Consider the following 14148-nt stretch of genomic DNA (forward strand, 5'->3'; position numbering starts at 1 on the left):
CAATATTTATCTTATTAAATCTAGACCAAAAGGGATAATGTATGAAAAATTATAGTAATATGAAGGACATTATATTTAGCTTCGCAAACTAGTTTATTTTTTACCGACTCATTTTGCAATAAACAATTGTTTGAACGAGGTTGCACAATGCAGCGCCCTCTTATTTCTAACTTACGCAATCATGGCTTCCGATATTGCTGAACATGTGGTGGTGGATTCGGCTGCGTTTATCAAAAATGCACAGTTACAGGTACTAGTTTAGTTTGTTTTATCGAAGTGGGTCACCAGCATCACGACTATTTACCACGGAGTTTGTTTCATGGTGCCTCAGCAGAGACTCCACATGCATACCAATTTCAATGAAAGAAGCCTACATAAATGCAAATACCGGGTATCCAGAATTTATTCATTTTGAAATAAATTGTACTTCCAGGTAATATAAGGATATCGACTTAAAAAAACAGTGTTGTGGGTCACCAGCCGAATTTTCATAAAATAATGGTCGTATTTTAGCGATTGGTGACCATTTAGTTAGTATTATAATCGCTTAGGTTTCTTTGGCAAAGATATGGGATATCTTAAATTGTAGGCGGGTTACATACATGTTGTAAGCTGAAAGAAATCATATATTGTGAATGATGGGGTACTAGGGTATGATGTATTGTTGTTCTAAATTATTTCAAAAATCTGGGTTTTAAAAAGTAATGCTGCTTTTTGCAAAAATGTAAAAATACAATTTTTCCTTAAAGGGCTGTGGTCGTTGTGCAGCGCGTGTTCGAATTTCATATCAACAAAAATGCATTTTACATGCGTTGTGTATGTCGCTATGAGTCCTATATCGAACAGGATGCAGCACAACAACCACTGCCTTTAAACATTGTGTGTATTTAAAACATGGTGGTCTAATACATGTGCATTACCATCATGGTTTTTATATTCTCCAAAAAATAAATTAAACACGGGTACTTTGTACTAGATACAGATCGCTAATTGTTGTTATTGGCCGATTATATTGAGCGACTATTATAACAACTAGTGTTCTTCCCAGAAATTTAAACACTGAGGCATCAAAAATGAATTGTTCCTAACGGAAATTGTGATGATTAACCTACTCAACTACAAAATGCACAAAATTATTTTTATTCAATCTTTCAAGAGTGTTACAACCACACACAAGTTTTAAGTTTTCAGCAACTTATCAATTTGATTTAAAAAGTCAGCACAGTGGAAATGGCACTGTGGTAATCAAGATAATTACTGTGGGAGACTCTGATTAGTGTAGCAGTAAAACAAGGCACTGTGGTATTCTACTGAACCATATGTAGTAACATTCACTCCTCACTGTGATTTTTGCAGGACATTGCCAAACATGTCTATACAATCCAAGATGTGGTGCGCGAGATCAGAGATTATGAAACAAAGAAGAGGTTGTCCATTGCACCATATGAAATTATATTCCGAGAACCACCACCAGACTGTGTCCGATTTGGTTTGTATATCTTGTGTATTGATTATTAAATCTCTTTGAAGTCAGAGGAAATGTTTTGTGATTCAATCTAATAATTTTTTTGCTGAAACCCATTATGTCACTGATAATTTTTACTTTTCCTGTACATAAAAAGGGGAGTTATATTATGTGTTGACACAAAACATCAAAGCAACCAGAGAGCTTTCATGATTGACTGATTTTTTTTATTCCGCTATTGATCAGACTACTTTTGACTCCCCCCAACTGCCTCAGTCTGTTTTCTCTGCTTCACTACTGAAAATAGACACCAGAATATTTGCTATACAATTCCTGTTCTGAAAAAAAACATCCAATCATGTAAGAAATGATGTTATTACCAAAGATCACAACAAGTGTTCATTGTATTATTTACTAGTTACACAGTTTGCGAAGAAGACTGGTGATTATCCAAGCTTATCTGCAGTTGATATTAGAATAATGGCTTTGACTTATCAATTAACAAAGGAACATGTAGGATTAGATCATATCAAACAAGAACCAGTGATGCAGGTTGGTCTCCTTGTTCAGTTTTTCACATCTCCATTCACTCATTTATTTCTTCATCGTGATGATTGTGTGAAGAGGAATAATGATGTTTATAGACACTTGGAGGATATTGATTAGGAGAATGATTAAGATGATAATTAGAAGGATGATAATGATGATTAGGAGGATGATAAAGATGATAATTAGGAGGATGATAAAAATGATGATTAGGAGGATGATAAAAATGATGATTAGGAGGATGATAAAAATGATGATTCGGAGGATGATAAAGATGATAATTAGGTGGATGATAAAGATGATTAGGTGGATGATAAAGATGATAATTAGGATGATAAAGATGATGATTAGGAGGATGATAAAAATGATGATTAGGAGGATGATAAAAATGATGATTCGGAGGATGATAAAGATAATTAGGTGGATGATAAAGATGATAATTAGGTGGATGATAAAGATGATGATTAGGTGGATGATAAAGATGATGATTAGGAGGATGATAAAGATGATGATTAGGATGATAAAGATGATGATTAGGAGGAGGATAAAGATGATGATTAGGAGGAGGATAAAGATGATAAGGAGGAGGATAAAGATGATAAGGAGGAGGATAAAGATGATGAGGAGGAGGATAAAGATGATGATTAGGAGGAGGATAAAGATGATGATTAGGAGAATAAAGATGATTAGGAGGATGATAAAGATGATGAGGAGGATGATAAAGATGATGATTAGGAGGATGATAAAGATGATGATTAGGAGGATGATAAAGATGATGATTAGGAGGAGGATAAAGATGATTAGGAGGATGATAAAGCTGATAAGGAGGAGGATAAAGATGATAAGGAGGAGGATAAAGATGATAAGGAGGATAAAGATGATGATTAGGAGGAGGATAAAGATGATGATTAGGAGAATAAAGATGATTAGGAGGATGATAAAGATGATGATTAGGAGGATGATAAAGATGATGATTAGGAGGATGATTAGGAGGATGATAAAGATGATGATTAGGAGGATGATAAAGATGATGATTAGGAGAATAAAGATGATTAGGAGGATGATAAAGATGATGAGGAGGATGATAAAGATGATGATTAGGAGGATGATAAAGATGATGATTAGGAGGATGATAAAGATGATGATTAGGAGGATGATAAAGCTGATAAGGAGGAGGATAAAGATGATAAGGAGGAGGATAAAGATGATAAGGAGGATAAAGATGATGATTAGGAGGAGGATAAAGATGATGATTAGGAGAATAAAGATGATGATTAGGAGGATGATAAAGATGATGATTAGGAGGATGATTAGGAGGATGATAAAGATGATGATTAGGAGGATGATAAAGATGATTAGGAGGATGATAAAGATGATGATGATTAGGAGGAGGATAAATATGATGATTAGGAGGAGGATAAATATGATGATTAGGAGGATGATAAATATGATGATAAGGAGGAGGATAAAGATGATAAGGAGGAGGATAAAGATTATGATTAGGAGGATGATAAAGATGATGATTAGGAGGATGATAAAGATGATGATTAGGAGGATGATAAAGATGATGATTAGGAGGATGATAAAGATGATTAGGAGGATGATAAAGATGATGATTAGGAGGATGATAAAGATGATGATTAGGAGGATGATAAAGATGATTAGGAGGATGATAAATATGATGATAAGGAGGAGGATAAAGATGATTAGGAGGATGATAAAGATGATGATTAGGAGGATGATAAAGATGATGATTAGGAGGATGATAAAGATGATGATTAGGAGGATGATAAAGATGATGATTAGGAGGATGATAAAGATGATGATTAGGAGGATGATAAAGATGATGATTAGGAGGATGATAAAGATGATGATTAGGAGGATGATAAAGATGATTAGGAGGATGATAAAGATGATGATTAGGAGGATGATAAAGATGATGATTAGGAGGATGATAAAGATGATTAGGAGGATGATAAAGATGATGATTAGGAGGAGGATAAATATGATTAGGAGGATGATAAAGATGATGATTAGGAGAATGATAAAGATGATGATTAGGAGAATGATAAAGATGATGATTAGGAGGATGATAAAGATGATAAGGAGGAGGATAAAGATGATAAGGAGGAGGATAAAGATAAGGAGGAGGATAAAGATGATAAGGAGGAGGATAAAGATGATGATTAGGAGGAGGATAAAGATGATGATTAGGAGAATAAAGATGATTAGGAGGATGATAAAGATGATTAGGAGGATGATAAAGATGATGATTAGGAGGATGATAAAGATGATGATTAGGAGGATGATAAAGATGATGATTAGGAGGATGATAAAGATGATGATTAGGAGGATGATAAAGATGATTAGGAGGATGATAAAGATGATGATTAGGAGGAGGATAAATATGATTAGGAGGATGATAAATATGATGATAAGGAGGAGGATAAAGATGATAAGGAGGAGGATAAAGATGATAATTAGGAGAACGATAAAGATGATGATTAGGAGGACGATAAAGATGATAAGGAGGAGGAGGAGGATAAAGATGATAAGGAGGAGGATGATAAAGATGATGATTAGGAGGATGATAAAGATGATGATTAGGAGGATGATAAATATGATGATAAGGAGGAGGATAAAGATGATGATTAGGAGGAGGATAAAGATGATGATTAGGAGGAGGATAAAGATGATGATTAGGAGGAGGATAAAGATGATGATTAGGAGGAGGATAAAGATGATGATTAGGAGGAGGATAAAGATGATAATTAGGAGAACGATAAAGATGATGATTAGGAGGATGATAAATATGATAAGGAGGAGGATAAAGATGATAAGGAGGAGGATAAAGATGATAAGGAGGAGGATAAAGATGATAAGGAGGAGGATAAAGATGATGATTAGGAGGAGGATAAAGATGATGATTAGGAGGATGATAAAGATGATGATTAGGAGGATGATAAAGATGATGATTAGGAGGAGGATAAAGACAATGATTAGGAGGAGGATAATGATGATGATGATTAGGAGGAGGATAAAGATAAGGAGGAGGATAAAGATGATGATTAGGAGGATGATAAAGATGATGATTAGGATGATGATAAAGATGATGATTAGGACGATGATAAAGATGATTAGGAGGATGATAAAGATGATGATTAGGAGGATGATAAAGATGATGATTAGGAGGATGATAAAGATGATGATTAGGAGGAGGATAAAGACGATGATTAGGAGGAGGATAAAGATAAAGATGATAAGGAGGAGGATAAAGATGATAAGGAGGATAAAGATGATTAGGACGATGATAAAGATGATGATTAGGACGATGATAAAGATGATGATTAGGACGATGATAAAGATGATTAGGAGGATGATAAAGATGATGATTAGGAGGATGATAAAGATGATGATTAGGAGGATGATAAAGATGATGATTAGGAGGATGATAAAGATAAAGATGATAAGGAGGAGGATAAAGATGATAAGGAGGATAAAGATGATTAGGACGATGATAAAGATGATGATTAGGACGATGATAAAGATGATGATTAGGACGATGATAAAGATGATTAGGAGGAGGATAAAGATGATGATTAGGAGGATGATAAAGATGATGATTAGGAGGATGATAAAGATGATGATTAGGACAATGATAAAGATGATGATTAGAAGGAGGATAAAAAATGATAATTAGGAGGAGGATAAAGATGATGATAATAAAGATCATTAGAAGGATGATAAAGATGTGATGGTGGTAGTAATTATGATAATGATAATGATAATTGAGATTGAGGATGTCTTTGTTGTTTAATTACAGACCACATGGAGTAGCTCTACAAAGCCTTTAGACAAACCTACTGATATGGTTGGATGGTATCTTCCTCCAAAGGTAATTTATACAATAATTCTCTGTCAGTATTTCACAAGTTGTGAACATTTATATGCAAGTAAACCCTTTAAAATTTAGAATGAATGAATTTACAAAGAAGAAATATACTTGACTTCGGGTACAGTGTTGGAGAGGAAGGGTGCATTTCCTGATAGATGTAGTGAAAGTAGTTGGCAGTTGTCATATTATATATAGCACTGTTTGTGTTTTAGTCTTTTTCAGACAGTAAGTCAGAACATGAATCAGTAGTCACTGAGAAAATTGGACAAGCTGATGACCAAGAAGATATTATTTTGGAAAGAATTCAACAAGATGAACTGGATGAGGCTGATTCTTTAAAAAATGAACATTGTGATGACATTGCAATTGATGAGGTTGATAGTGAAATTACGAATCACTCAACGTTACCTGAAGATTTACCGCTTAAAAGTGATGAAGAACAGAATATGGAAGAGGAATGTGCTGATGATGCAGAGAACAGTGATGAAGACAGTGGTCACAGTGATGACGGCGACAACGACGATGACAACGACAACGACGATGATGATGATGATGATGATGATGAAGGATGGATTACGCCACGTAACATCAAGCGTATCACAAAACATTTTTCGGGCAACAATGAATCCTCACAAGGTGCCAAAGTCGGGTGTATGACGACAGATTTTGCAATGCAGGTAATTTTCTCCTTTTTAATTTGACAGTGTTAAGGTGGAACTTGATGGTATTCCAGTTTCATCCAAAGTAGTCTTTGCTCATGGTTGGTTAATATTAAAGCGGGGAAGTCGTCGCCTGCGCATACGCCAGATGGCCATAGCATGTCATTGTTTACAAACAAGCATCTACCCTCGAGCCTTTGCGTTTTTAGCGTGTGTTATCATTGCTTGGGCCTCAATTCTTGCTCGTGCGCAGGTGACGACTCTCCCTCTTTAAACATGTTGCCGATTTGATTAGGTTTTGATGAAATTTTATTATCTGGTCGCCAAAGCGTATAACTGGCTGATATATTCAAAAAGTCTAAAATAATTATAATAATTTAATAATAATTTTACCTCTGTACATCTGTTTGTCAGTTTGCCCGCACATAGAATGTTCATGTTCAAACTTTACGCATACATCATGCATCTTGTGGGGGTTAAATGATGTGCATGCATTTCTTTTGTAATAGGACTCAAGATTGCAGAATGGCGGCCATTATAGTGTTACATTTTAATCAAAATCAGACATTTCTGTCAATCGAGAACTAGATATTGGTTTTTTGTGACAAATTTCCTTCAAATTTGGTATTCAAATTATAGGACCATGACACACATCACAATATTTTGGTATCTGATTCAAGTTGGACTAAGCCTTGTGGGACAGTCTAGCAATCAATCATGTCTGATAGTTAGTCAAGTCAGGAGTCAGTTTAGTTAGAGTAAAACAATGAGTACCGGTACAACTTGAGTTCTGGTATTTCATCCTCCCTGCATGCACAGTGTGCATGTTGAATTTGAAATTAACCTGCACTAACTTGATGTGAAATGCACCAATTTCAAAGTTTTAATAAAATTTACGGGTTATCGATTCATGCGATCACGAAAGAATTAGTTTTTTTTTCAAGTTGTCATAATGTTGGTTGAACTTAATTTAGGCTTAGTGAATATAATGAGAAAATGTTAATTTCTACATGCAGTGTGCACACAATATTTTGAGTTTACTTGCGCTAGCTAAGAATCTATGTGCATAGTGCAGTGTGCACCAGAGTATTTCGTCCCCTGTCTTTGGACCAATCCAGTTTCACTAACCTTCCTTGTAGGTTCCAGAAGTCTATTGTATTTCATATCAGTGAAATGTGAATAATTTCTATTATTAAATCAATTAGAGTGAAGTGTTAAACGAATATATTTGCTCAGACCATATATATATACAGTGTTCTCCACAAGGGGTTTTAGGCGGGCGGCCCGCCCATCAAGTTTTACGGCCGCCCAGTAACTCTCAACACCCGCCCACCAACGTACATCCAGCTGAAATTATTTGTAAAAAGCTTGCATTGTTCTTCCCAAGCCTAAACAAAAGAGTAGCTGCCCAACCCTTTATTTTGCTATTGTTTCAACAGTCCAAACATAAACAATGTCCATTGGAAGTCTGCAAGCAGTTATCAAGTGTATTCATGGCAATGTGTCAATCGCTTGAATTCATTGTCGCCCGACATTGTTGCCACTTATTGCTCACGATACGCAACTACAGTGGTTTCAATTTACAGCTGTATTTTTAATAATCGTCTTCCGATCACGAAAGAAAGAAGTAAATACGAACGAAATGTATATGCACAGAAAATAAACAAATATATTAGCAGATTGCATGTAAACTCGAACAAAAATTTAAATTCTATCCGTATTTACAACGTTCGCTCGATTTTCATTGTGAAAACAGCATGGAGAAGGCAAACTGATGACCTTTTGGCCTACCCCATTCAACGACCGTCTGCTACCCACCGCTGTTGGCGCTGTAACGATTTAGTATCTAAGTTGCATAGGGGAACAGCGCATTCTGGGTGTTCGTGTACTGAATTCGGAAAGCGGTAATAAACATCAAACATGGCTGCTGGATTAGTTTACCGCGAGTATTTGTAATTGAATAATATTTTAGTTATCTTTTCCACGTACTTTTTTCAATTTATCTATTTTTTATGTCTAATCTTTCGAGAACATATCAGATTCTTTTATTTTGCCGATTGCTAGCATTTTTTTCTTGAATTCAAAAACAATGTGTGAAAACGCAACGTATCGTGGTCGTACATGCGTAAATGCATCTTACCGTCCGTCGGCACGGGTGAGTACTGATGCCACAAATAAAAATGTTATGGATTTTGTTTTGACAAATTGTCTGTTTTGGCTTCGTGGGCAAATCATCTCGTATATTTTCTACATTATAACTCAATTATGTTTTGTACTTGCTCTTAGTTACTCGAATTGCATTTCATGAACGCAGAATAATTTGCGAACGCATAAATCACCGATTTCAAACTTTTTGCATTTCGTAAATATTGATAGTGACCAATCTGTTTGTATTTCAAAAAATTGTAACATGTTCCAATTAAATTAAATTAAAAAGAGAATAGTAAATAACTTAGTGTGTATTGCAGTTCATGTCATAAATGCGAGAATGCTGTATGTAAATGATATGCAAATTAAAATGCAAATTTATGCTAATTAGGCCGCCCACCAGCTAATTTGGATTGTGGAGAACACTGATATATTGGTTGAACAAGTTGATTCCCTTGGAAGAATACCCAGATCGTCTGTGCAATGACAAGAATTTATGTTCCCAAAACGAATGAATAAACAGAATTTTTCTACTCTACATGATAAATTACTGGTATTTACAATAATCAGAAAAAAAAGGAAGCTGTTTCAGGACCTTGATGCACTTTGTTTCAGGACTGGTGATCATTTGTCCTTAATACATGCTGCTCCAGATGATTGTATCTAACACAGTGTTCTCCCCAGACTTCATGTCAAGCATCACGGCCAATTTGCATAACAATGCATCTAATTTGCATAATTTTTATTTGCATAATAATCAGTTTTTCCCAACAAATATTGTCAATCTACAGTTAATTAAAGACAAGATATTTTTATATCTGATAAATTTCATATCATTTTACTGCATTGTATTTTTTGTTTTTGTATCAAGTCAAATAAAGTTTGAAATGGAACATCATAAAAAGGAAAAAAAATTGAAAAACTTGTGTTATAGCCAGTCAGTGAATATACTGTTATCCATGGATGTAACTGGTTCATCATTGTGTATAAGTTTAGTGCCCATGTCACTGTCGGTTCATATAAACGTCGGGGAAAACATTTTTTGGTTAAATATATAAAGTCGGCAAGATATTGAAATATGTTGAAATTAATAAATCAATAATTAAAAAAAATTCTACAATGGCAGTTTGGCGATTTTTCATTGCAATATACCTTGTGAGTACAACGCTACGATCACCGTAACATTGTCAGCTGACGGCATTGCGTTGGACGGGTATTCACCGCTGCTATTGCGATCATCGGTATCTGACTTTTTGGTGTGAAATACACAAATTGTTTATTAAAACGATTCATTGATGATTATCATAAGCATTACATCTAAATTGCCAACGAGATGTTGTTTTTAAACATCGCGGAAAATCATGCATTCTGCGCCGCCATCTTTGTTACCTCGATCAGAACCCCTGATAGCCCAGCATGCATCGGTCACAATGTTGCAACGTGCATTATGTCGCCTTAGGGCGGCGTTTTTCTGTACTAAGGTACCCTATGAATGGGGTATTTCCAGAGGTCAGAGTTTGTTTTGTCTTATCCCGTCTCGTCTGCTGTTGAATTATTCATACTTTTCTTTCCAATGCGACTTAATTTCACTTGTTCTTTTTTTAATTTTGGAGTAAATAATGTCACCAGCGATTGAGTGATAACAAATCAGAGTGCAGCAAATCGGGGTTGATCTTCCCGACGTACGCCGTGACTTGTTTTGTCACATTGTTGCCGTTGCGTGCAATGGGCAAATTATTGCTATTCTAGTTATTTTTTTTTTGATTTGGAGGCTCTGCACCTTTGAAAGACTTTGCAACATATTGCAGACTTCCGTTTTTATCACTGTCTTTGTATAGCTAACAAAAGCGGGATTACCTAAATCGATCAATACATGTTATTGTTTTAAATACGTGCAAGACGAGACTGACACTTGTAAACAAAAATATAAGCATCACGGGCGAGTGACCAAGCGTCACGGACAAAGGGCAAGCATCACGACCGAGTGTCCAAGCGTCACGGTACCGTGTCGCTTCAGAGGCCTGGGGTGAACACTGCTAACATGCATTGACCAATCATGTTTAAACGCCACACAAGTTTCATTTATCGTGTTGCACATAGGCATATGCATTTGTTTCATTATCAAGTTCAATGCAGTGCTGAGATCTGGACAGGGAAAGCAGACTTATTACTACCCTCAGTACTGAGATCTGGACAGGGAAAGCAGACTTATTACTACCCTCAGTACTGAGATCTGGACAGGGAAAGCAGACTTATTACTACCCTCAGTACTGAGATCTGGACAGGGAAAGCAGACTTATTACTACCCTCAGTACTGAGATCTGGACAGGGAAAGCAGACTTATTACTACCCTCAGTACTGAGATCTGGACAGGGAAAGCAGACTTATTACTACCCTCAGTACTGAGATCTGGACAGGGAAAGCAGACTTATTACTACCCTCAGTACTGAGATCTGGACAGGGAAAGCAGACTTATTACTACCCTCAGTACTGAGATCTGGACAGGGAAAGCAGACTTATTACTACCCTCAGTACTGAGATCTGGACAGGGAAAGCAGACTTATTACTACCCTCAGTACTGAGATCTGGACAGTGTATTCGCTGGTTCCCGGTGTCCTTTGCGAATGGCAATTAGGACGCAGTAATCGCCATAATGTTCCACTGGGCCGGTTTTCCGGTCGGAAGGCACGTGACTGAGTGACGTAATTTGAAAACATTCCAAGTGCCGTTCTGCATAAACATGTCTGTAATACTGTGATAAATCCATGCCCATACATTCTGCTTGCTTAGACTTACATATTTGAGATGCTTCTGACATTCCTTGCTGTTTCTGTGCAAATTTATAATAAAAGAACGATTTTTTTATTCGCCCAACTTTCGAAAGTAAAAGGAAACCACTGAATGGCCACGAGCGTAAGCGCTGACGTCAGGTAACCAAGGGAAATAGAACAAGCAACGAGAAAGTGATGGACCAATCAGAATTCTGGAACTTTTTCTAGTTACCGTCCTCTTGTGGCTTGGTACGCCATGACACTTGAGGCGGAAACCAGCCAAGACAGTGTAATGGTACTGTCATTAGTGCAAATATACATCTAATCGATTTTGTTTTCTATCAACAGAATGTGCTTATTCAAATGGGTATTCCTGTGCTTTCACTTAATGGTATGTTCATTAAAAGAACTAAGACGTATGTTCTAAAATGCAGTGGTTGTTTCAAGTAAGTAGGATTTTAAAATGCCACAAAAATGCATTTTTACCACCAGTTCTCATCACAAATTCACAAAATAGTCCTGTTGATAGTCTGCACTGTCCTTCAGAAGACTGGGACAAAAATAGCCAAATTGTTTGAGTAGAAACTGAAAATTTACCAAATTTTGACTGTTGGCTCCAAAATTAGGGTGAGTTTCCAGAAATATTAAAGAATGTAAGAAAAAAAGTGCAGAAAAATTTGAGCAAGAAAGTCTGGTGGTAAAAAGGCTAAGTAAAACAATGACATTTACATGAATTGTATATATCGCATATTTTCTCTGAAATTTGCCTTTTGTTTGCATCATCAAATTTTGAGAGGCATTTGGGTGGAGAGCAGTCTATGAAAAATAACCTTGTTGGCTCTTATGAATCAGTCAGACTTTGCGTTTATTCAGACGACTGTCTCTGTACACAATATATTGTTTGCAAATGCTTGTATACTTTTGACGCTTTAGAAGACGCATGTAATAATGCTACTAATACAGCATCCCAGTCATCACACTATGCAATATTCCATTATGGTGCTATAAGTCGGCATATATCACAAAATAGTTAAGTATTAAAGCGGGAGAGTCGTCACCTGTGTCAGGGGCCCATAGCGTGTCACTGTTTACAAACTAGTATCTACCCATGAGCCTTTGAGTTCTTGGCACGTGTTATCATCGCCTGGGACTCAATTCCCGCGTGTGCGCAGGTGACGACCCTCTCACTTTAATATAAGTGCTGTTATGTCACGAAGTATTATACAAAAAATTAGTTATGTTAATATTTTTTTTCAGAGTGACTGCAATCATGACGAAGCAGTTTTGTCCACACTGTGGTAATAAAACATTGATGAAGGTCACAGTAACCTTGGATGACAACGGCAAACAGCATTTTCACATGTCGAGAAGAAAAATTGAAAACAAGAGAGGACTGAAGGTATTTTCTAATATTTATCTGATAAATTTGACTGAATCTTTTTTGTCTATCTGAATAGAACTTTTGTTTCACTGATCAAGATGCAGTCAATATTTGTTACTAAGTAATCAAGTGATAAGGCATTCTTGCATATAAATTACCCTAATTTGCATATTTACTCACTCTTCTTCATTGACATAATTATGGCTGTAGGTAATAAATGCAAATTAAAAAAAGATAAATATTTTTCTATAAAACCTGTTGCTTTAGTTGATCATTACCAACAGCTAGTATCTACAAAATGTAGGTGTTTTCTTAACAATCGTTTGCATATTCACATTTTCAGTTGTTTCAGTTTCTCGTGTATGTTCTGTAGCATAAATTAAAATTTTTGTGCTATATTTTTTTGCAGTATTCCTTACCAATGCCCCAAGGTGGTAAGCATGCAACAAACCCTCACCTAGTAGAAGATCAACCGTTCCCAAAGAACAGACCTTCACGAAAAGCCTTAAAAAAGACAAATGCATTTGATCCGAACTACGCAGCTAGCGTATCACCGTTTGCTACACATGATGTGACAAGCAGAGCAGCACAGTTGGGAGTCAACAGATTTGGATCACATTCTGGAAAAAAGCGAAATCCTAACGAAAATAGGTCCAGAAGGAAGTGAATAAAAGGGACATGAAGTATTATATTTCAACAAAGCTAAATGAACTTTAACTTTTTGTAATTATGGTGATATCACCTGGATAAGATCCCAGTAAGCTTATATTATAGAACAACCTCAACTCGTGGTTGCTTTCGGAAACTCTCTCCCTGCCCTCTTACATTTCTCCTGTAATAAAAACAATTTTACAATGTTTGACTATCGCTGTTTTATATGCATATGTACAGATTATTTGAATTGTACAGTGTTTCAAAACCAGGATGAGAAATGTATCTTTCGATTTCAATCAACTCATTAAGGGCGTTACTCGTTTGATTGTACAGTATATGTTTTTATATGTACCGGTACATGAACTGTTAATGTAAGGCTAGGTAACAATAAATAATGAATATTTAGCTATTGTTTCAGATTATTGACTTTAATCTGCATTTTAGTCGTTATATTGTACCGGTAGTTCTTCACCTACATTGCACGTATTATGTGTTGTACACAGTTCAAACATGTGGGTATGAAGTGATATAGCCATTAGTCGTAATGACACACACAAAAATTAACTATGACAAATTTTTATGCATATATTTGTCTCTAAACCTGGCAAGCCTTATCATATTTACATTGC

General features: G+C 35.9%; 1 protein-coding gene across 1 annotated transcript; it reads left to right on the top strand.

The window, feature by feature from the left end:
* The first annotated feature begins 154 nt into the window (after positions 1 to 154).
* Positions 155 to 13924, top strand: LOC100375008 (RNA-binding protein NOB1-like). The gene is made up of 8 exons (XM_085500247.1): positions 155 to 250; positions 1357 to 1489; positions 1884 to 2017; positions 5835 to 5906; positions 6119 to 6583; positions 11833 to 11930; positions 12742 to 12883; positions 13275 to 13924. The coding sequence occupies exons 1-8, from the start codon at positions 182 to 184 to the stop codon at positions 13530 to 13532; spliced, it is 1371 nt and encodes a 456-aa protein (XP_085356373.1). The 5' UTR covers positions 155 to 181; the 3' UTR covers positions 13533 to 13924.
* The last annotated feature ends 224 nt before the right edge of the window (positions 13925 to 14148 follow it).

This window comes from Saccoglossus kowalevskii, chromosome 6 (assembly GCF_978046115.1).
Source record: "Saccoglossus kowalevskii chromosome 6, keSacKowa6.1, whole genome shotgun sequence".
Classification (NCBI taxonomy): Eukaryota; Metazoa; Hemichordata; class Enteropneusta; family Harrimaniidae; genus Saccoglossus; species Saccoglossus kowalevskii.

Coding starts and splice junctions, on each gene's coding strand:
- LOC100375008 (XM_085500247.1), top strand. CDS start 182: ATGGCTTCCGATATTGCTGAACATGTGGTGGTGGATTCGGCTGCGTTT. Junction 2,018..5,834: donor AACAAGAACCAGTGATGCAG/GTTGGTCTCCTT, acceptor GTTTAATTACAG/ACCACATGGAGTAGCTCTAC. Junction 5,907..6,118: donor GATGGTATCTTCCTCCAAAG/GTAATTTATACA, acceptor TTTGTGTTTTAG/TCTTTTTCAGACAGTAAGTC.